The sequence below is a fragment of the Eretmochelys imbricata genome, chromosome 6 (genome assembly GCF_965152235.1).
Source record: "Eretmochelys imbricata isolate rEreImb1 chromosome 6, rEreImb1.hap1, whole genome shotgun sequence".
Taxonomy (NCBI): domain Eukaryota; kingdom Metazoa; phylum Chordata; order Testudines; family Cheloniidae; genus Eretmochelys; species Eretmochelys imbricata.
In genome coordinates, this window is record NC_135577.1 from 37,362,718 (window position 1) to 37,385,835 (window position 23,118).

General features: G+C 42.5%; 2 protein-coding genes across 4 annotated transcripts in view; one reads left to right on the forward strand and one right to left on the reverse strand.

Moving 5' to 3' along the window:
* Positions 1-2,556: 2,556 nt before the first annotated feature.
* On the reverse strand, positions 2,557-21,849 carry LOC144265634 (uncharacterized). The gene is made up of 3 exons (XM_077818412.1): positions 20,938-21,849; positions 7,344-7,459; positions 2,557-4,670 (listed from the first exon to the last, which is right to left on the reverse strand). Exons 2-3 carry the CDS (start codon positions 7,434-7,436, stop codon positions 3,096-3,098), a joined length of 1,668 nt encoding a protein of 555 aa, XP_077674538.1. The 5' UTR covers positions 7,437-7,459; positions 20,938-21,849; the 3' UTR covers positions 2,557-3,095.
* A 198-nt stretch (positions 21,850-22,047) lies between these two features.
* The window catches only part of USP47 (ubiquitin specific peptidase 47), a 94,490-nt gene continuing 93,419 nt past the window's right edge, over positions 22,048-23,118 (forward strand). For all 3 annotated transcript variants that reach the window (XM_077818413.1, XM_077818416.1, XM_077818415.1), the window contains exon 1: positions 22,048-22,201. In XM_077818413.1, coding sequence (XP_077674539.1) covers positions 22,163-22,201 — 39 coding nt within the window. In that variant the 5' untranslated portion in view covers positions 22,048-22,162. The remainder of the gene's footprint in view (positions 22,202-23,118) is intronic.

The window sequence follows — 23,118 nt, forward strand, 5'->3', positions numbered from 1 at the left end:
TTCTAGCTGAAGTAAATATGCCCCAGCAGTGAATAAATATTTTCAATACATACACTGAACTAACTGGAAAGAAGGTAAATCCTTTTCTTTTTTCTTTGCTCCTCTGGTATCTCACACTACTTTTAACAGGGGAGAGATTTTGAAAGGTTAGGGTTCTGTTTACAGATCTTATCTGGAAGAGGAAGATTTAGGATTATGCGGAGTGGAGAACATGAAAAGTCACTTGAGTCTGAAAGAGACCATATTGTGAATCTCCTGTCCAACCCCTTTCACCAAGGGACTTGTTCTAAAATCAGAGAAGCATGTGTAGCCATTGGATAGCCTCTAGACATTTTGAAAGACTATCCTTTGAGGTAAAAATTCAGTTTAGAAGCAAATTATTGATCTTTCCAAAGACTGCACTGAATGTAAGATCCCAATGTACAGCTTACACAGTAGTACTCTCTGCAACCATACAAATTTACCTTTTTTTCCAGTAGTGTGGAGTAAAGACTGCAGTTACAAATTTTAGACAAGAGTAAGGAGGCATTTGCCAGTATCAGGAATGTAGGAACATAAAATGGTGAATCAACTCCTAACACATTTACAGGTAAGCAGGGTCCCAATTGAGGTCTCAGTCCTTGGATCCAGCTATGTTCTTACTTAGGTACAAGACCAAAGGATGGAAGCGAAGGTGGGATAAGACAGACTTTGCATTGACTAGGATCTGACCCACTGTTTTCTGTAAAACTGAAAGTTACAGGCCTTGAAAACATTCCCAGTTTTAAGGGACACACAGCTAAATAGAGTTTGTTTAGCAAAACTTAGATGGTGTTTGTTGACGGGCCTAGCAAAAGTTCAGAGGCACATTGTGCCTGTGTTTTACTCGTTGGCAGTCAGTTTTCTGCACCTGAAATCCACCCCCTCTTTCTTTACCTAATTTTCTGCAAAGGTGGGGGGTTCTGGAGCCCCCTGATCTTTATTCTGGTTTAAGTGGCTTTTATCAGGCAAACCGCCATCAGTGGGCAGGCGCACATTTATGCTAACATGGGGACATAAAGGAGAATCTATCTTGAATAGACACTTAGGAAGTGCTCCATTTTTAACTGATATCCAATACCTTTAATTGTATTTGCTTGAGAGAGCTAACAATAAATAATAAAATCTGTATAGGAAAATGGGGATTGATCCTGCAATTCACATGAGTACTGAAAGCAGCCTCATTGGAGGATGCAGGGAGAGAGTCTGCAGTCAATGAGGGCTTAGAGAATGGGCTGATTACAGGATTGGTCCCTCACTTGCCTAAATGTGCAGTCAATACACTATAATTGGAATGGTCCTATAAAAACTGTTAGTTTTCAACATTAAGGATGTGAAACTATATCCTCGCTATTGCTACTGATCTGGTCCCATGTGTCACTCTCAAACCCATTCTTAATGAATGATGTAGGCACAGGAGCATCAGTTCTGTTTTCATAGTTTGTTTTTGGTACAGTAAAATCTGATTGAGTCTCACAAATGAGTAAGAAATCTCTTCTAAATTACTGTATTTTACAAATTAGCAAGTAAACACACACGCAAATATAATGAATTAAACATACTCTGTTCACTTCTTTTGAAAACTGTAGCTTAACTCAATTATTTATAAGAAGTCAATGTATTCTAGGAAATGTATATATCACATTTTATGTAAATAATGAAGTCTTCATAGCATGAGACCTATAGCACCGTTACATTTTTGTTGAGAATTAGGGAAGAACCATTTTTGTGTTTAAAATGAAGTGCAAGAATAAAGGAGCTTAGCAAAGTTCTACTGAAACTCTCTGAAGTATTTAAGCAGGTTCACATTTGCAGCTAGGAAGGAAAAGAGACATCAAATGGTTCAGGTTGCTGGGCAAAGGATAATGAAGAATGTTCCCTGTATATAAATTAAGTTCTGAATTTTAAAATGTATAGCGCTTTCTGTCACCTTCAAAAATACCATCTTCTACAGTCACAGTAAAGAACAGTTTTGTTTAATAAAAGGCAATATTTAATTTCAAAATGCTATAAAATTGTTATAATTAACTTTTAGAACATATGTATGCCGAATATATAATCTACCACATAAGTATGAAGGATAATTAACACAGTGAACTATTTTTCTTAATACCTCTGTCATCTGGAAGACTATTACATAAGTTTTAATTTTTAAAACAATGTTTATTTCTCATGCTCTGAGACCTGGAGGTTTAAGTGTAAGAATAAAAGCAAAAAATCCGAAGTCAAGTAGACACCAAAAAAATCTGAACGGTCCTGCATTTGATTGAGGCAACCCAGAACAACCAGTATTTTGCACATTTCTAGATAAGTGTAAGCTTGCCAGATGTGTCTAGAAAAGGGAAACAAAAAAATATTACCTGACCTACTCCACAATAGAGTAGGTCAGGACCTGAAGGTGTCATTCTTTCACCAGAAGATACATAGTTGTGTCTTTTTCATGACACCTCCTTGCTCACCATTACAGGTGCTGCTTTAGGTGCACCAATTAAAAAAAAAAAAAAAAAAGACATCATCCAGATTTTTTTCTTTGTAATGTTTGATTAAACACCTTCCCTATTTATTTGAATTATGTAGTATAAATTTTGGGGAAATAAAACAACTTACTTTTAAATTACAGAATTAGACTACAGCTAATCCTAACATAGAACAACATAGTAACTAATATGATATGCATATGATTCATTTGACGATCTCATTAAACTATTCACTTAAAAGTTTTATGAGAAGATATGTTCTCACAACATACATAATACACAGGATTACTTGGTCCAAAGTTAAAGCTACAACACGAGTGTAGTTTAACAGGTGATAGGTGAAAATAGATAAGCACCACAGATGGTGTATATGCAAGTTACTGTGGGGAAAAGGCCCAGTGTGAAGGTTGAATTCAGTAAAGTAAATTAAAACTTTACCTGTTATAAATTTCAAGTGTACTTCTTTCCAGCCTACCTGCTATCTTCTGCTGTTCTGAAATAATGAATAAAGCAGTCTTTGAAATTAAAAATCACTTTGAAAAATATATATAAAGAATGTGTCTATATGCAGACTATTATTCAGATTAATACACTTCTCGGCTAGGATTTCTCCTGTCTTGTACTGTCTACAACTATTCTTTTTTTTTTGTTTCCTAACTTTGGCTTTACTAACTGTGTTCTAGAAACTATATTATCTGAATCACCTTTCACTTTAAAGAAATAGGATGAATTAAGCAGCATCTGAATGTATTTCACTTGATCTGATTTTTGAGATTGAGTGAACACATGATTTTCTTTTTCCTCCTCGAACACTGGACCGGCAGGATGATTTTCTATATGACACACAGGCTCTAATCTGTGTTTGGAAGATACATGAACACCATCACCCGCACCACCCAAGGACAGTCTTCCTGTATTCTCAGCATTCGACCGAATTCTGTAAGGCAAACTGAGGTCCAGTGGTTGTTCATGGCACTCTGTAACTCTCTCTCTCATTCTTAAGGAGGAAGCAAATACTGGAGAGCTGAAAAAGTCTTCTGTCTGAATTGCACACTCTCTTGTAGCTGACTTTCTACCCCTACTTGGTGTCAAACCGTACTGAGAAAACTGACTGTGTTCATCACATGTTTCTCTATTTGAAGACATCTGAGAAAACTCCAAAGTATCTGTAGAGTTTTTTTGTTTAAACCTTCTTTCTACACTTGCATCTTTAGCACGGTTTTGACTGTAGAGGGATAAGCAAGTACTGCTATTATTGGGAATCTGCACTGGTAAAAAAGACTTCTGGGTTATAAAAAGCTCTTGACTAAGATCAACGCTGCTGCATATTTCTTCAGTTTTTGAGTTCATATGAGAAGCTGCTTTATCTCTCAGGGTTTCCACATTGAATTCATCTTCTGAGTCATAAGTTTTAATCTCCAGAGCTGCTGGACTAGATGACAAAAGAGGCTCTGTACTACTAGTGCAGCTGTTTATTTCAGTAGTGTTGGAGCCTACAGGGACTTCCTTATCCAATTTCCTGCGCTTTTTAAAACCTGCTATGATTCCACCACTAAAATAATGCACAGTAGAATCAAGACCTTGACGTTTGCAAGTTGTCTGAGACCAAGAACTATTTCTACAACTTAATTCATTATGTTTACCATTCTCAGTTACAAAAGAATTATGTGATGAGGGAAGGCAGAGACGTTTTTGTTTTCCTTGAGTATTACCCTTCTGTACTGTTCTAGAATTTTTATAATATTGTTTGTGATTTACTTCTCTGGAGCTCTCTTCATTACCATCAATTACTTTGTTATCTTGAAGTAGCTTTATTTTCTTTGCTTTCTTTTCAACAAATGGCCAGGGGACAAAGGAGTTTTGCTTATAGCAAAAGTCTTTTTTTGTTGAATCCAAATGACTTTTTGCTTTAGTATCATGTTTGTTCTTTTTAAGATGTTTATTCTTTTTAATGTCATTGGCAGTGTTTTCTTCACACAAAACCACATTTTCCTTTCCGTTACAAAGATCAGGCTTATTTTTCCTTTCGGTTTCCTGTATCTTCCATTCTCTTCCATGCTTTTTGGATTTGCCTTTCACTTTGCCATGACCTTTTTGGGGAGTTTCTATGTAATCAAGATAGCTTCCAAACTGATATAAAAGTTTAATTTCTTCATCTGGTTCAAACTGTGTAAGCTAAAAAACAAAGATATAAAGTATATAAGTAATGTAACTAATGTATCCAATATACAGTAACCTATGAAACAGTGTTAATACAATAGTACATACTAGCTATTCTCTGCTCCCATAATCCAAACATGTAACATCACGTGTATAATAAGTGCTACAAACCTACAACAGCCATGGGAAAAATCCAATCTGACATGCTGCTCCCACATCTGCAGCGTGACACAAAATATATTTTTTCATATGTTCTTTGACAAGCATGTATAATATATTAAATTTGAAGAAGCTACATTAATGCAGTGTTAATTTGTTCACATTGAACATCTTGAATTGGCTCTGGTTTAGGTAGTTTTTGGCACATAGGCACTGATGCTATAGTCAGGAAAAATCAGTAATATAATAATTTACTCAGAAAATATTAGATAGGAGCATTCTTTTATTTTAATGATATAACCAAGAATGTCAAGGTTGCAGTAGTGGAAAACATCACTTCCTTGAAATCTGCATTTGGCTAGAAGATTGACATTTTCTTCTAGGGATGGGCATTGCTACAGTTATTTCAAGACACCTGAAGACTGGATTATTCTACCTACACCTACACTAGGAGACTCTTTTCATAAGACGTATACAATAAAATACACAGGAGGAGAAAAATGGCTAAGTTAACCTTCTTGTTGGAACCATAAGTTTAGTCTAGTTTGCCTTTGTGGAAATATATCAACCTAACTGGATAATAGTCTTTGTTTGTAACTGCAGCACTATCTATTCTGGAGAGGTTGTCAAAAACTCCAGTGTTTTTGTGCAGTAGATAAGGCTTGTTAACGTCCTTATTCCAAAAATATTTTGCCTCAAATTGGTGCTGTTTGGAATTAGGCAGATGTAGGCATAAATAAAGGTGTGTGGAGGGGGATCTGGAGTAGGGGAACAGCAGAAACCAGGGTCACTTTAAGTAGAAACCGGGAGGCTGCAGCTACAGCCTGGATTTTGGGGCAACCTTGGGAATAATAAAGAAATGGGGATGACTGGATGGAATGGAAGGATAGTCAGGTACAGCATCTAAGTTTCCTGCCTGTAACGTGTATAACAGGGAACCTGAGACTTTCCCTTCTCCCCACAGTTAAGCACAGCTAGAAGACAAACAAACAAAAAATAATCAGGAACTTTATCTTCATAAAGCTCATATATTTTAATCTCATGATTTTTGGTGGGGGATCTCTGTCTGATGTTCTGGAGATTGGCACTCTCTCCCTTTGGGAATTCCTCCCACAGCTTTTTTTATTATTAAGATCTGGATAAATAGTATATGTAAGCTTTTTCCTGCATACGGTAGAAAGCCTCAAAATATCAAAAAGGGGAAGGATCGTGGCCTCTTTCACTTCTTATATCAGAAAGTATACAAGTAAAGCTCAGAGTCCTGCCAGAAAATAAGGAGAAAGAAGGAAAGGGGAGTTGCCTAGGCAAGGGATGGCTGCAGAGATCCATTCTGAGAAGTTTCAGAGCTACGAAAGACTAGACTCATCCCTGTGCCCTTACAGAGTCTGGGGTATGAAATAGTTTTCACTCCCCCTCTCATGGGGCCCAGTGCAAGTTTCTGACAGCAGGTCAAGTTAAAGCAGAACTCAGCCTGTTTAAGCTGCCGTGGCCCCCTATGGACATTGTGGGTATGACTACACTGCAATGTAAACTCACTCTCAAGTCTAACCCCTCTTCCATCTACAAGCAACTCACACTGACCTTGGGTCCTAGGCTTGATCTCAGTGGGAGGTGGAAGGGTTGAGCCTGAGTCAAGTTGGGATTCAGGGTTCAAGCCCTGTTGCTTTGCAGTGTGGACACAACCCCACAGGACTTGTACTCTGGGAGACTGCCAAAAGTATTTCACAATCCCACAGCCAACTTTCTTTGTCCTCTGGACAATCAAGTTTGGTGGACAGTCAAGTTTTTCCACACTGCACCATGAACAAAGGGCCAGAGCAGCCACATTTTGGGATGGCACTCGGAAGTCTGGGATTTGGGTGGTTGTACTCAGGCCTGCATAATGCAGTGGAAACACTGGAGCCTTAGGCTCCAACAATTCCTAATCTGGTATTACAAATAAGTATAGACACTCAAACCCTAGATTAACGAACCCAGATTCTGATAACTCAAGTTCTACATGCCCTGGGCTTATATTGCAGTGTAGACAAATCCTATGACAGCTGGGGCATAAAGGAAATCCTCACCTTGGAACCTCAGACCACAGTCATGCCTCTGCTGCAAACAAAAATACCCCCTGCAGTTAGCCAATACAAAGGGGCTGCAGGACACCAATGAACTTCCCTCTTGTTCTTCAGGATATATTCTGAATGGAGCTGTTCCTTTGAAACCACAATTTAGAGGAAGTCCTTAATGGAAATAAGAGTCTGAATCCACTGCTGGGAGTCTTCTCCAGCCAGGTAAGAGACTCAAAGGTATGTCTGCACTTAAAGGGCCAGATTAAAAGATGGAGACAAAATCAGAGGTGATGTGTAAGTGCGTATGAGCATAATTTAACACTACAAGGTGTGTTGGGGGAAATGTAGCAAGAAGAGCTATTAACACGGGATAAAATGTGTCAATTAAAATAGCCACCAAGGATAAACTTCCTGCACATTACAAAGTCAATTCCCTTTCCCCAGTCCTCAGATAAAAATGCTAACCCCATACCTGCTCTCCAGCGGCATCTTCCTGCAAAGATGGTGATGACAAACAAGGGCAGCACTTGTATTTCTTTTTTTTTATTTTGCCTTTTGGAGCCATTTAGTTCATCCAACAGGTGTATTCTAGAAATTTTTTAAAGTTGCTTTTAGAAAAAATTATTCAGGTTTTATATTTATGTAAACAAATATGCCTTTTACTAGAAACATGATTCCAAAACACTTACATCATTTAAAAAAAAGAAAAGGAGTACTTGTGGCACCTTGGAGACTAACAAATTTATTTGAGCATAAGCTTCGTGAGCTACAGCTCACTTCATTGGATGCATCATTTAGTACCTCAACTTGCAATCCTTAATCCAGCAAAATGACCAATGACTCCAGTAGGTGTGCTGGCAGAATAAGGATTGCAAGATGGGGCACTTTGCATAAAAATGTTGAATTACAGGAAAAAGTAGCAGAAATCTGGGAGCGAGTTTTGAAGAGCCCCTTAAACTACATACTGCTTGTACTGTAACATAAGAGACAGGAGCCTTAAGTCTTCTGAGTCAAATCAATAGGGCACAGAACACTACAACTGGAAGCTTTCAACCACACTATTTTGTCAGCCTCTTAAAATGTTCTGGAAAATGCTGCAGATGAGGAGTGAGTCAGTCTATGTCTACACAAGGGGTTTTTTATTTTGCCATTTCTCAGCTTCACTTGTAGCACCTGCTACCGGATGGGGGCATTTTAAACACTGTCACATCAAGCAGCGCCACCTGTTGCTACCATAGGTCGAGCTGTATTAATGTAGTGTAAGAAAAAAAAATCAGTTGTAGATAAGGTCTTAAAGAACAAAGGGTACTGCAGGCTTTCAGGAAACAGCTTATCGTGGGTACAGAGCCAGTAAAAACTCCAGATCAGGCCTGGGTTACAGTTACCAGTTGCAGGAAGAGCTTCAGGCCAAACTTTCCATCAAACTGTAATCAGCATGTAAGTGTTGAGAGATGAGCCCACACTACACAGTTCAGATCTGGAGTTGAACCACTGTGAAGTCTGCAAGAATTTGAATCGCAGGGGGTCACTCCTCCCCTCATCCCCAATACTGGGGTAGGATATTAAACCCTCTCCCTGCCCCAGTGGAGGGGGTTACACAGTAAGAGGGGTGGTGGTAATTAACCCCCCTTCTTCCCCCACACCAGGGGGTTACACAGTAAGGGGGAGGGATTAAACCCTCTCCCTGCCCCAGTGGAGAGTGCTACACATTGGGGTGGGAGGGGAGGATATAAACCCTCTGCTTGCCCCAATGGAGGAGAATTACACAGTAATGTGGGGGTGGGAGGGGGTTAAACCCCTTCCTCCTCCAACCCAGGAGGGGTTACATATTAAAGGGGGGGGTTAAACCCCCAGCCGACTGGGTTACACGACAACAACGGGGGCATTAAGCCCCACTCCTGCCCCCAGCGGCAGGGGCTGCAGCTTCCTACCCCCTGGAAGGGACACAGCGCGCTCCTGTCCCTCCTGCAGGGCCGGGGTTTCGGTGCCTCCTTGCAAAGGCTCTGGCTCGCCCGACGGCGCCTCCCGCCCAGCCGCTGCCGCGTTTGAACGGCGCCCGCCACCGGCCCAGGGCCCCGCCCGCGCTCTGCGGGCCCCGCCCCCCTCTCCGGGGGGAGGGGGGCTGAGACCGAGCCACTGGGCGCTGTCACGTGACAGAGAAACCATTCCTAGCGCGTCCGGGGGAGCGGGCGGGGGGACCCGCGTCCCGGGAAGCGGCCAGCACGCGCCACTGGTGCCCGCCAGCTATCCCATCATCCCGCGTGGGTCAAAGGAGCGGTGGCTGGCTTAATTAACACTTGCTATTCGACAGTCAACCTCCGTAGCTCTGAGCTCCTGTTGGAGGGTCTGCAATGCAGCCTTACCTGTAGAAGCACTCCTGGCCCTGGGGCCGCTATTAATGATTGCAATGGGTGATGGATGCAGTTTGTGGTCTTCGATCTGATCTCCAGCAGCCCCATTTGGAGCTATAATTTTTCACTTTACAGAGAGTCTGATATGGCCCTGCCTTTGCTCTCTCATAGTGACCCCCCCCCCAGCTACCTCTTTATGCACAGGCGTGAGTTCATTGTGTTGCAATATACCTGTTATATCACTGCAAGCTTCCTTGTCGGTGAATCTTTTCGATCGTTACCATCATGGCATGCACTCAAAGTGACTCATTTCTTTCTCCTTTACCTCGGCTCCCCCACAAACTTAAGGCATTCTGCTCTTGTGTTTGTGCCAATGAGTTAGCTTCCCTCACCATGCCTCTCCTCTGCAGACTGCTAGGAGAGGTCGGCTGACATGCTAAACCGTGCTCCAAAAATGAAGGGTGTGAGCAGCCTGTCCAAACACCAGTTTGCTAGCTTGTACTTTTGGAGGCAGTGACAAGTAAGAGTCGGGAAGTGCTGCTCCCATTGCACACTCCTATTTGGAAGAGCTGCACTCTGTTCCCTATTGCAAATTGGCTCTGATCCTAAATTCATCTAAGTCTGTGAGAATTTTACCAGGATCCTAATACCAACCAGTATTTCTCTCCCCCCTCTCCCTGCCAGTAGCATGGAAGGTAGAATTTGACCTTTCAAGGTGCATAAACTACTCTCATTAACACAAATGGGATTTCCACAAGTGCATTAAGAAGTCAATACAGGTCAAAATGTGTTTTGTTTAGACTGCTAGCATCAGAAACTGCATTGTAGTTTTGAGTACATGATATTTGGGACAAAAATAAGATGGCAATATGATACGATGTTAATAAAGAAATGTGCAGTCCTACAAATCCTCATGAGAAATTTTATTTCCCACAAGAATTTGGAATTTAGTTATACTCCCATAGGGAGTTTATAGACGAAGTTAATGGTTTCATGGAACAGAAAATTAACCTCATCAGCCACTATGATGGCCAGTGTTCTGAAACCAACATGAAATGATAATGTAAGCAAAACAAGAGTCCTTCTTAACTTTGATATATCCTAAACTGTTAATTTGCTGATGGTGAAGTATTGATTAATAATTAATTAAAACCACTCCAGGATTGGCTGGAATGCCAAAGGCTGGGTATGTAGCTGAGAAGAAAAGGAAAGGATTTACAAACTCACTAAAAATATGCCGGAAACCAATATTTAAAAGTATGATAAGTACTGCTTACTTTACAAAACCACCGTTGTTTTTTTTTTAATATCCTGGAAAATTTAGTTCCTTTTATAAGAAACTCCCATTCTTTTGTTAGTACAAGATTAATCACAAAGGTGTAATTTCTTTACACATGCCTTTGTCATATTCTTAATTGTCCTTCTTTTAGCTTTATATTATAGACAATAGTTTCTCCTTAGTAAAGGCTACAACCAGCTTTTCATTTAGAGCTTGATTTTGCCACCACTCTACCCTGTTCTAAATCTCTCAGAAATAATTTTTTGTGCCTCAAATTTTGCATGCAGATCTTCAGCCAATGAAAATTTTAAGAGGAAATGTTAAGAGGAATCAGACAACCCATTTCTCAGTTATGGAACTTAGCAAAATATAGGTGTACTTTAATTATACTATTATAGATATTTATATTCCAACTCTTGGGTCTCAGCTCAGTAGAGTGAGACAAACCAATAAGGAGCTAAGGCCCAAGAATGAGAATCCCTTTGAAATTATACCTTCAGAGAAGCAGAATTACATGTAAGTAATTTTTCCTTCTCTATAGATATCATTCAGAAGGAATTTACTCTTGGCTCTTAGCTTGTTAGTGGCCTGACTCATGTTAGAGAGCTGAGACCCACAAGTTGAAAGCCAGTTAAATATCTCCAGAAATCCAGCATTATAGGTGAGTAATTATCCCTTCTTCACTTTGTGAAAATTCTTCCAATACTTTTTGACATTGCATAACCAAAAATAATAATAATAATAATTAATAAAAAAATCACCTGGCCTAGAAACTTCATATTTGTTTTATTGAAGGGGAGGAAGGATGCTCCAGTGGGTAAGGTACTTGCCTGAGATTTTGGAGATCTGGGGATATGGAGTGCAATGTCACATACAGTACATCCTCCAGGAATTGTAGAGATGCCATACTTCCTCTACATTCTTTATGCAATCTATTTTTCCATGAGGTGCTGCATATTGGGGGAGAGAGTAGTTTCTCCATAGTAAAGCTTTGAGAACCATTAAGAGCTTGATTTTGCCTCCACTCTTCCCTGTTCTAAATTTCAGAGGGGAAACAAAGGCGGCACACAGGGCAGTCACAGGCTACAGCTACAGAGTAGTAGGAAGTTTGTTACCTTATTTCTGTACATAGTTTCCATTCTTAATAAAGGTTTATCTTGAAACCAATCTTGCTCATCTGTAAAATACTACAGGAGCCACGTAAGTACCTAAGAGAATGAGAACTAGTGCATAGAACTAATTTAGAGAAGATTGGCAGAACTGCCAACAGTGTAATTTTAGATAGAATTATCCCTGGATTTGTAAACCAGTCTTGGGTGTTTTCAGTACTGACCAAAATTTGGTGGATTGTGAAAGCTGCTTCATGAATTTTCTAAAAAATTGCAACACAAGCTTTCACCAGTAGGGGGCAAGTCTGTATGCTGGCAGAACACAGGAGAGAAGGGATGGCTGCATCCTCTGCTGCTGGCTCAGAAGAGCAAGCAACACCATCCCTAGCAAATTTTTTACAGTGCTGGCAACAATGCATTGGATGTTATTTATTAGTGATTTGCTAAGATTTAGGAACTCTGCGAAGGTTTCTGGGAGAGTAGCACTGAGGAAAATGTCCATTGCTATGCTGATGCTCTCGATAAAAAGATCACCAAATGGTAATAACTCCATCACAACTAATCTTACACAGATTTTAATGGTACCTCGAAGATTAACATTTTGTCTCTTTACCAAATGTCAGGGCCACTAGTCCTATATGTAACAATAATTTGATATATATATTCTTAGCACAAGCTGTTTTTCCCTTAAATTTGGTAATTTTTTGTGTTAGAAAAGAATAAAACAAAAAGTTCAGGACTTACAAATGACAAACAGGCCTAACAATTCTCCACATGCCTTTGGTAATGTGAATCACCATTACATATATACAATGGGACTTTCTATCACAACTTAGTTGCTTTTCTCTGAGGCTATATATTTTATTGTATGTGCTGTGCCTATGGTATTGAAAAACCTAGGAAGAAAAGTGGCCTTAACTCAGCCTCTAAATGCGTGCACCCAGGACTGCACTTCCAACTGTTTGAATATTCCTGAACTGATTTCTGCACCCAACCCAAATTGGGTCATTAGGTATCTTTCTGATTTGCATGCTTAGTTCTGTGCACACAAATTTAGAGGCTGCTATTGTAAATTTGGCTATGATTGTCCCTTCAGCTTATGTAACAGGTGTTGTATTTAAAAAAAAAAAATCTTTGGCCATCTTTCTAACCACAGACAACTATCATGTGGTTTTACCCAGCTGTGGTACAACCCCGATCTCCAAGACTATGATGCTCTCAGAGAAGGCAAACTGGTTATGCCATAAAATCCAAGGCCTAATCCTTGGTGATTCAGGAGAAGTCCATGTTTTCAAAAAGGTCTTGCTTTTTTATTTTAATTTCCTTTATCTCTGCAAATATAGTTTGTACAGGTGTCACTAGATATTCCATTTAGAATGTCCATTCTATTTGTTAATCTTTTCTTTAAAATGTTTTTGCATGTGTTTTTGTTTACAGTTTTCTCCTGTCATCAGTGAATAAGCTATATTTTATTTTCTTATCATCCTTGTCTCCGTTGCTCAGTGCTTACTTTACAGTTTCTAGGACATTGGACTCTGTAGTGTAACTATAGGATTACAGTTGAATATGATTTAAGAGATATTGACATTTTATGGCAAGCCAGGTCAAATATTAGACTCCAGTTGAGATTCTACCATCCTGTAACTATTCAGATAAAAAATTGCTTTCTAAAACCCTTATCTTATCTGTGCTAGCTTGTTTGCTCTCCCTTACCCTAGTTAGTTGCGTTTTCAGTTGTAAGGATCAGATTGAAATTCCTTTGTATACAAAGAAAATAATTCTAAACTTTCCTGAATGCAACTCAGCTGCAAATAAAGAATGTTACAGGATGGAGGAATCTCAAGTGGAGTCTAATATTGACCTGGCTTGGCATAAAATGCCTGGCAGGACTCAGGGCCAGATTATCAAAGATATTTAGGCACCTAAAGATGCAGATAGGCATCTAATGGAATTTTAAAAAATGCCTAACCAGGTTAGGTGCCTAATGCACTTAAGCACCTGGTAGGATTTTAAAAAGCACCTATCTGCATCTTCTGGCATGTCACAGGATGCTCCCTGAGAGTCTTTTTCAGCCACAGTAAGTGACCACACCATACTTCACTATATCCGTTCAGCAGCCTAGAGAGTTATTTACATACTATTTACAGTCAGTAACCAGTTTCCCCCACTTGCTTCTGTGGAAGGGTACAACATTAGCAGTAATCGGTTCTACCTATTCCTGCCTCCCTTCAGGCTGCCTACTCTTCGCTCTAGACCAGGGTGGGCAAACTTTTTGGCCCAAGGGCCACATCAGGGTGCGAAACTGTATGGAGGGCCGGGTAGGGAAGGCTGTGCCCCCAAACAGCCTGGCCCCTGCCCCAATTTGCCCCCTCCCACTTCCCGCCCCCTGACTGTCCCCCTCAGAACTCCTGACCCATCCAACCCTCCCTGTCCCCTGACTGCCCTGAGCTATCCACACCCCCACCCCCTGACAGGCCTCCCGGGACTCCCACGCCCTATCCAACCCCACCATTCCCTGACCCCTGACTGCCCCAGAACCTCCGCCTCATCCAACCGCCCCCTGCTCCCTGTGCCCTGACTGCCCCCCGGGATTCCCCCCACCCCTAACCACCCCTTGTCTGCCCCCCCGCCCCCCGGACCAACTCCTCCACCGCCGTGTGCGCCACTGTCGCCGCCCCAAGTGGCAGGAGCTCGCAGCCCCGCTGCCCGCATGGGAGGGGGAACAGTGGCGGAGGGGCTGGAGGTGAGCCTCCTGGGCCAGGAGCTCAGGGGCTGGGCAGCACAGTCCCGCGGGCCAGATATGTAGTTTGCCCATCTCTGCTCTAGCCACATCTTCCAGTTCACTTATATAGACCCAGATGCTGGGGATTATACTTCCACCCAATTAGCCTTTCAGCTGTATCTCTACTCAGTTAGTTGGCACCCTCTGACAACTATCTGTCTTTCAGTCAGGTCCCAATTAATGTACACTGGGGGGCTTTGAGTGAAAGGGTGCTGAGCCAGCTCATGACTCAGCACACCCTGTTAAATACCTCCATAACTTTAACAGTCTGGCCCTCAGTCCTTCAAGAGCACTCTCATTATACATTACTGATAACAGTCAGCAATGGGTGCAGCTGAACTTGTGCTGAAAACGGTTTAACTACAAATGAAGATGGACCCACTTTTAGAACAAGCAAGTTTGAACCCCATTGCAGTTAAATGTCCTGGTATAGACAATGATCAACGGTGATATTTTGTTTCTATAGCTGGTGTCTGCTTCAGGTAATTCTTTTTAATGTAAGCAAAACTAGTTCAGCCTGTTCCAAGAATTACATTAGGGAAAAATACATTGTTTTGCCCATGTTTTTTAAATAAATCTTACAACTGTTTAACTGATACGTTTCAGTACCTCCATGCTTTCAAACAAGGAATTAACATTTAGCAAAGGGGTGGCCTTTGTGTCAGCACTGGGTCTTTTGTTGTCTACTTGCAAAACTGCCCAAATTTGGCCACGTTATAAGAAAAATCTTTGACTGCAAATGCTCAGGAGTGACTTGTTAGCTTGACAGCTAAATTCTGTAATGATTTCATATGTAGTGAGCATGGTCCAGTGCAGAGCTGCAAGGGCTGAGCAGGATTTCCCCTGCAATTACTGCTCCCAAGTGCTGCAGGCCACTGGGCAGAGGAGCAGAGAGCAGAAAGACTATCTCTTACTGGCGACCACCAGCAGCATGGAAGAAGAGGAGGAGAATGGAGCCTGAATAAAATACAGAGGGGACAAGAGCAGGACTAGGGGTAGGGGTAGAATAGTACTCTGGAAAACCAGGCCCTGGGCATCTCAAATTGGGCACCCAAAACGAATAAGCACTTTTGACCTTAATCTATCTGTGCCTCAGCACAGCCTCTGTAAATGGGGATAATAATGCCATGAGCATGGCAACCTTAATAGACTCTGCTCTTTCCTAACTTTGGAGTGCTTGACTTTATAACTTTACTGGTCTTTTAACATAATTTCTATGTGGGTTATATATAACAGTGCTCTATGGATATTTAGGCTTTCACAATGTAGTGTTTTATTAATAGTTCAAGCCTCAGCTTTGAAAGCGCCATAGGGCTTATTGTTGGAGAAATGAGCCTGAGGCTGGGATTCTGACAGGTGTCTAAAGACAGAGGGGTCCTATTCTCATCAAATTTCAATGGGAATTAGGCATCTAACCACCTTAGGAACCTTTTAAAATCTCATCCTAAATTGTTGTCCTTTTTTACAAGTAGAGCCAAGCACAGTTAAGATGTGACATAGTTTCTGTTAAATGATTTTGACATTTTTAAAATTTCTGGGGTAAAAAGAAACAACCTAGAATTCCTTAAATAGGAGCTGCACCTTGCTTATGACAGGACTCAATTAGATTTCCCCTGAATACCAATAGAATTCAGAGAGGTGTTTGGGATTTGTTAGTTTGTTTTTACTTTGGCTGGTCAGAAAAGCTTTTCCAAACACTAAATGAGCCCAGGACTGAATTAAAACTAGTAGGAAGTGTCACTGTCTGAAGACTGACAGATGCGACAACATTGTTGTTAGTCATAAATAGATCTCTGAGGCAGCGTTCAACCACCTGCAGTCTGACATGTTCATTTAAAACCTTAACTCTAACTTTTTTCTTGTCTGAGAATACTAATTTAGTCCTGATCCAGGAAAGCTTCCTTATACAGGACAAGTTAAGCATGTGCTGTTCTGAAACAGGATTCTTATGCTATATAGAACCATGACTCACTTAATGGACAGTGAGTCATGAAAATTCCTTTAACCTCAAGATGGAACTAGAAAACATTTAATTGCTATATACGAGAGTCTCAAAGAGCAGGCTACAAATTCCTGTTTAGATCAGAACAAATGCTGGAGTCAATTATATTAATTCTGCTAGAGGAGTTTCACATACAAAGGCTATCACTAGATGTTCATACAGTTATTTCTGCTGATAAATGGGGCTAATTGATAGAATATTTTTCAAAAGGATTACTGATAATCTAATGGCAGCAGATTTATGCTAGCTTTTTTGTCCAGATATTAAAATATATTATTTCACAATATGTTTTACTGTGCCGAATGGCGCCATAAGTACCATCTGTACAAGATTCTCATTCTTGGGTCTCAGTTCCCTAATTCATAACAGGAAGAATTCCCCAAGCTCCAGAAGGTTTGGTCCCAAAGGAAACAGTAACTCCAGGAGCACCAGTCAAATGATGGTGGTGACATGCCACCCTTGGAAACTTCCAGGCGGTTCTTTCTTGATTGTATTATTTTCCTATCAGGAGCTTCTGTCACTGTGTTCTGACTCTTCAATCCAATCAGCGTCTATCCTGCTCTTGCTATTCTCTCTGTCTCTCTCTGGCCTGCTTCCAATCTAGGCTAGTCCTTGTTTTTTATTTTAATAACCCTGTGACTCTTTAGCCACTGGTCCAAAAACACCATTAAGATGCCAATTTCCACAAATCCTGAAGAAATCTTGGTTCCATGTCCCAAGACTTCCTGTTTAGTACTGAGAGATTTGGTGCCTTTCTTGCACTATTTATTTCTGTGACTGTGCCTCAGTACTTTTTTGCTTCAGCCAAAATGTCAAGGGCTCCCTGAAAAATTTCTGTTTCAGTCAATGACATATCTGACATTCCCTGGATAAAATATTTTCTCCCCAAAACAACAACAACAAAAGAATCCATAATTCCATACAGGTCTTTCTCCCCTCAAATCCCATCAGTTCCATATGGTCCCCATCCTAAATCCACAGATATTTAAAATAATTCCAGATCAGTTTTTGTGTTTACGAAGGGCGGTATATACCTGATGTAACTAAGGCTTCAGCAAACTGCATGCAAACAGGCTTCTCTGTTGAGAGCTACTGTGACCTCTGGCTGCAAGGAGGGTTAGCTCAACAGTATGATCTATTTTCAGAGTAGCAGCATGTTAGTCTGTATCCGCAAAAAGAAAAGGAGGACTTGTGGCACCTTAGAGACTAACCAATTTATTTGAGCATAAGCTTTCGTGAGCTACTGCTCACTTCATCGGATGCATTCAGTGGAAAATACAGTGGGGAGATTTATATACACAGAGAACATGAAACAATGAGTGTTACCATACACACTGTAACGAGAGTGATCAGGTAAGGTGAGCTATTTCCAGCAGGAGAGCCGGGGAGGGTGGCGGGGGGAACCTTTTGTAGTGAAAATCAAGGTGGGCCATTTCCAGCAGTTGACAAGAACATCTGAGGAACAGCGGGGGGGGGGGGAATACACACGGGGAAATAGTTTTACTTTGTGTAATGACACATCCACTCCCTGATACATCCTTGATGATGTATACCTTCAAACGTGTACCTTCAAATCAGCGGCACTGCTATGGGCACCCACATAGCCCCACAGTATGCCAACATTTTTATGGCTGACTTAGAATAACGCTTCCTCAGCTCTCGTCCCCTAATGCCCCTACTCTTCTTGCGCTACTTTGATGACATCTTCGTCATCTGGACCCATGGAAAAGACGCCCTTGAGGAATTCCACCATGATTTCAACAATTTCCATCTCACCATCAACCTCAGCCTGGACCAGTCCACACAAGAGATCCACTTCCTGGACACTACGGTGCTAATAAGCGATAGTCACATAAACACTACCCTATACCGGAAACCTACTCACTGCTATGCCTACCTACATGCCTACCACCACACCACACGATCCATTGTCTACAGCCAAGTTCTACGATACAACCGCATTTGCTCCAACCCCTCAGACAGAGGCAAACACCTACAAGATCACTATCAAGCGTTCTTACAACTACAGCATCCACCTGCTGAAGTGAAGAAACAGATTGACAGAGCCAGAAGAGTACCCAGGAGTTACCTACTACAGGACAGAATGCCACTGGCCATCACCTTCAGCCCCCAACTAAAACCTCTCCAACGCATCATCGAGGATTTACAACCTATCCTGAAAGGTGACCCATCACTCTCACAGATCTTGGGAGACAGGCCAGTCCTTGCTTACAGACAGCCACCCAACCTGAAGCAAATACTCACCAGCTACCACACACCACACAACAGAACCACTAACCCAGGAACCTATCCTTGCAACAAAGCCCGTTGCCAACTGTGTCCACATATCTGTTCAGGGGACACCATCATAGGGCCTAATCACATAAACCACACTGTCAGAGGCTCGTTCACCTGCGCATCTACCAATGTGATATATGCCATCATGTGCCAGCAGTGCCCCTCTGCCATGTACATTGGTCAAACTGGACAGTCTCTATGTAAAAGAATAAATGGACACAAATCCAACATCAAGAATTATAACGTTCAAAAACCAGTCAGAGAACACTTCAATCTCTTTGGTCACTCCATTACAGACCTAACAGTGGCAATTCTTCAACAAAAAACCTTCAAAAACAGACTCCAGCGAGAGACTGCTGAATTGGAATTAATTTGCAAACTGGATACAATTAACTTAGGCTTGAATAGAGACTGGGAGTGGATGGGTCATTACACAAAGTAAAACTATTTCCCTATGTTTATTCCCCCCACCATCCCCCACTGTTCCTCAGACGTTCTTATCAACTGCTGGAAGTGGCCCACCTTGTTTATCACTACAAAAGGCTCCCCCCCGCCCCCGCCACAGCCCTCGTTCTCCTGCTGGTAATAGCTCACCTTACCTGATCACTCTTGTTACAGTGTGTATGGTAACACCCATTGTTTAGTGTTCTCTGTGTATATAAATCTCACCACTGTATTTTCTACTGAATGCATCCGATGAAGTGAGCTGTAGCTCTCGAAAGCTTATGCTCAAATTAATTTGTTAGTCTCTAAGGTGCCACAAGTCCTCCTTTTCTTCTTAATATGATCTAGTTTCTAGTAAACTGAAAGTGGCATTAAGAGCAAGGGACTTCTGTGTTCTTATCGTGCCACTGACAGCTGTTTGCATTGCAGTAGCACTCAAATGCCTCAACCGGGGTGGGGCCCCATTGTGGTAGTCCTGTACAAACACATAGTAAGAGACATACCTAACCCAAGGAGCTTACTGACTCTTGCTGTGGCCCTAGTCAAGTTATTTAGCCCCAAATTTTCACATCAGCGGCTTCTTGGAATATGAATTCAGTTTCATTTAAGTGTCTAAGTGTGCATTTAGGTGCCTAATTTAAAGCAGAGAGCTAAAGATAAAATTTCAAAACAAGTTGCCTGATTTATTCCATCTGACAAATGAGGATGAAAAACAAGACTATCTAAGGTTTTGTTACATGGACAAATGTCCCTTAAAACCTTTTAAAATATTCACAATTATGCACTGATCCCTGAACAACCAATTGACCCCTACTTCTCTTTATGTGGATGGAAATAGCCTGAAGAACTACCATCTCCCCACTTTTAATATAAAATGAATCAGTTCAGTTTGGGTGAACCCTAAAGCAATATCTTGCAGAGATCTTCACTCCAAATTCTTAGTATCCCTGTGTGCAGTGGATATGATAGGCATTGGACTAAATTTGTTTCTGGGTACAGGAAGGTAACCTCAATCCTGTTTAATTTTGCTCCTTTCCACCACACAACACTAAAATAACGAGAAAAATAATTCTATGAAAATATATAGGTTTCATATATTGTATTTCATTCTCACAACGGAGATATACACACAAAACATTTTCTGTGTAAAAAAAAAAAAAGCCTTTTTTTTGTATAAGTACAAGTTAATTATAACTACTTTTCCTGTGTGTATTTCAGCAAATTTGAAGACTAATATTTTATTCAAATTATATTTGCTCTTGTACAAAAAAAGTTGCGATACACAATTTTTTTTGGACAAAATCTCCAAATAAAAATAATCTTGCCAAACTGTTTAAGGTACTGTAACTGAACAAATAACCTATACTTCACTTGTAGTTTTACATACATTGGTCCTGAATATACCAAGACTTACGCATGTGCTTAACTTTACACATTGCATTTAGCCCCTTTGATTTCAAAGAGATAGCTCCTATACGTAAAGTTAAGCAAATGCACAAGGGTTTGTAGGATTAGGGCCTTGTTTGCTCTTCTCTCTCTTATTTTTAGGCTTGGAAGTATTAGATTTTTATCAGTGAATGCCAATTTCACCATACCGACACAAAGTGAGGAAAATATATTTCCATGTAGAACTGAAAATTATAGAGAGACAAACCTAAGAAAAATGCTGCTTGTGAACTTTATTTTAAGGATATTTACTTTATATATGTTGACAATTTTTAAAAACATATTTTACTTTACAATTTATAGCTCAGATCCTTTAAACGGGAATCATCCCATCAAAATTAGTGGAACTACTCACCTACAAAAAAGTTATGCAGGTTTGCAAGCCCCTTCAACTCTTCAGTGTATCCCACTGCTACCATTTGCAGACAAAAGGTTCTGATCTTGTTTGCCCTGAGTTCCTAAAATCACTACTAAAGTCAATGGAGTAGAAGTTGATGGAGTTTTCGGTGCACAAATAATTCAGGACTGGGCACCAACTAAAACTATGATCCTAGATTTAAAAAAAAAAAAAAAAAGACCAACAACAAACTAATTCAACGAATCAAAAAACCAGAAAGTTCCTTCCTCACCAAGTACAGTACTATTTTTAAAGACTGCTTAAAAATGCTGAGGTGGCCAGTTTATAGCTACCTTTCCAGGGAGAGAATTAATTTCTTTTTAATGGTTGCTGTCAAGCGGCTAAAAAAAAAATTAATCGCGATTTAAAAAAGTACCTAGATGTAAAATACAACAAGTAGTGGCAGGTCTCCTGCAAGCACTTATGCATACGCTTCATTTTCCTGACACAGTGAGTTCTAGGACACTATCCAGGCGCCTAAAGGTAAGCGAGTGCTTCAGGCTTTGCAGGGTGGGGACCCCAACGCGGCCTTTCGGGCAGCGCTGTCCGTGCGGTCAGGAGGGTTTTGGGGCAGCGACACTCCCCCCAGCATCTCTCATCTAAAGCGCTGGGGCCCGGAGGCCGCCAGCCGCCGGCAAACCCCCGCTGCTCCCCGCCGCTGCGTTCCTCCCAGCTGGGGCCGTTTGCCTCTGACAACTTTCGACAGCGACATCATCTGTCTGTGTAAAAAGCCGCCCCTCCAAGCCCTGCCCGCGAGCGCGGCGCCTCAGGGACGCGGGGAGTCGCCGCGAGGTTATTTGATCAAACACGCCGCTTCCCACCCCGGCCCGCCGGAAGGGCTGAGAGCGGGGCCCAGGGCCGGCTGGACGCCCTGCCCGATGACGTAGAGAAGACGCAGGCAGGGGCTCGGCGGAGGCGGACGGGTGCGTGCCCGCCCCGCAGCCCGGCTGTGGCTGGGGGGGGCGCGAGGCCGGCCTGTCTCGCGAGGCTTCTCGTCGGCCATTTTCCCATTGGCTGGCGCTGGCGGAGGGGGTGGGGGCCGCGGCGCTGCCCTGGCGGGGTGGGGTGTGTGGGTGTGTTGACGGGGGAGAGGATGAGCCGCCCGCGTCCCTCGGCCTTCTCCGGCCGCTGCTGACGACTCCTCGGCCCAGCCTGCTGCGGGCCCAGCGCCGCGCCACCGGCCATGGTGCCCAGCGAGGAGAACCAGCTCGTTCCCAAAGAGGTGGGGCCCGTGCGGCGGGGTCGGGTGGGGGCTCCTGCCAGGGAGGCCTCGGGCGGGGGCGTACGTGAGGGGGGAGGTGCGCGGCCGGGGGCGGCGGGCCCAGGGTGGCCCCGCTCCGGCGCGGCCCTGGCGGGAGGGTGCGGCGGGGTGGCCCCGCTCCGGCTCGGGCCTGGGAGTGCGTGCGGTGGGGAGGCCCCGCTGCGGGTCGGGCCCGGGGGGGTGTGCGGTGGCCCCTCTCTTTGTGAGTGGCGGCAGGAAGGAAATCCCTATCCGAGTGCGCCGGGAGTGCATGTGTGGGTCCCTATGAGGGGGACGGGCGTGTGGGGTTGAGGCTGTGTCTTTGCAGTGTAAGTGCAAGGCCCGCTTGGGGGGCGGGGAGGGTAGTGAAAGGCACCTGTCAGTGTCACTGCGTGTGGCAAGTATCAGAGGGGTAGCCTGTTAGTCTGTATCCACAAAAACAAGGAGAAGTCTGGTGGCACCTTAAAGACGAAAAGATTTATTTGGGCATAAGCTTTCGTGGGTAAAAAAACCCCTTCTTCACTTTATGTGGGAAGAAGAAGGCCACACTGTGTGTCGTTGTCAGCGTGAGTCGGGGGGAGGCACTTGTAGCATGAATGTGGGGAGGCCTTGGTTTTTCTAAGGTTGAGGGGAGCGCGTATCCGTATGAGAGGTCTGAGGGGGAAATTGGTTGTCTTGAGGTGTGTGTAAAGGAGGAAGAGGTGAAGCTTGAGTAGCGAGATCCCTTGTGTGACCCAGGGCTCATGTGCGGGAATAAAGAGAGGTTACAGGATAACCCTGTCTGTGTGGTTCCAGGGAGCCTGGGGTGTTGGATGGGCAGGTAGGAAAAGCTCCATGCCTATGTGAAGTTAACTGGGGACCCGTATCTGGGGTTTAAGGAAGAGAAATTGTCCATATGA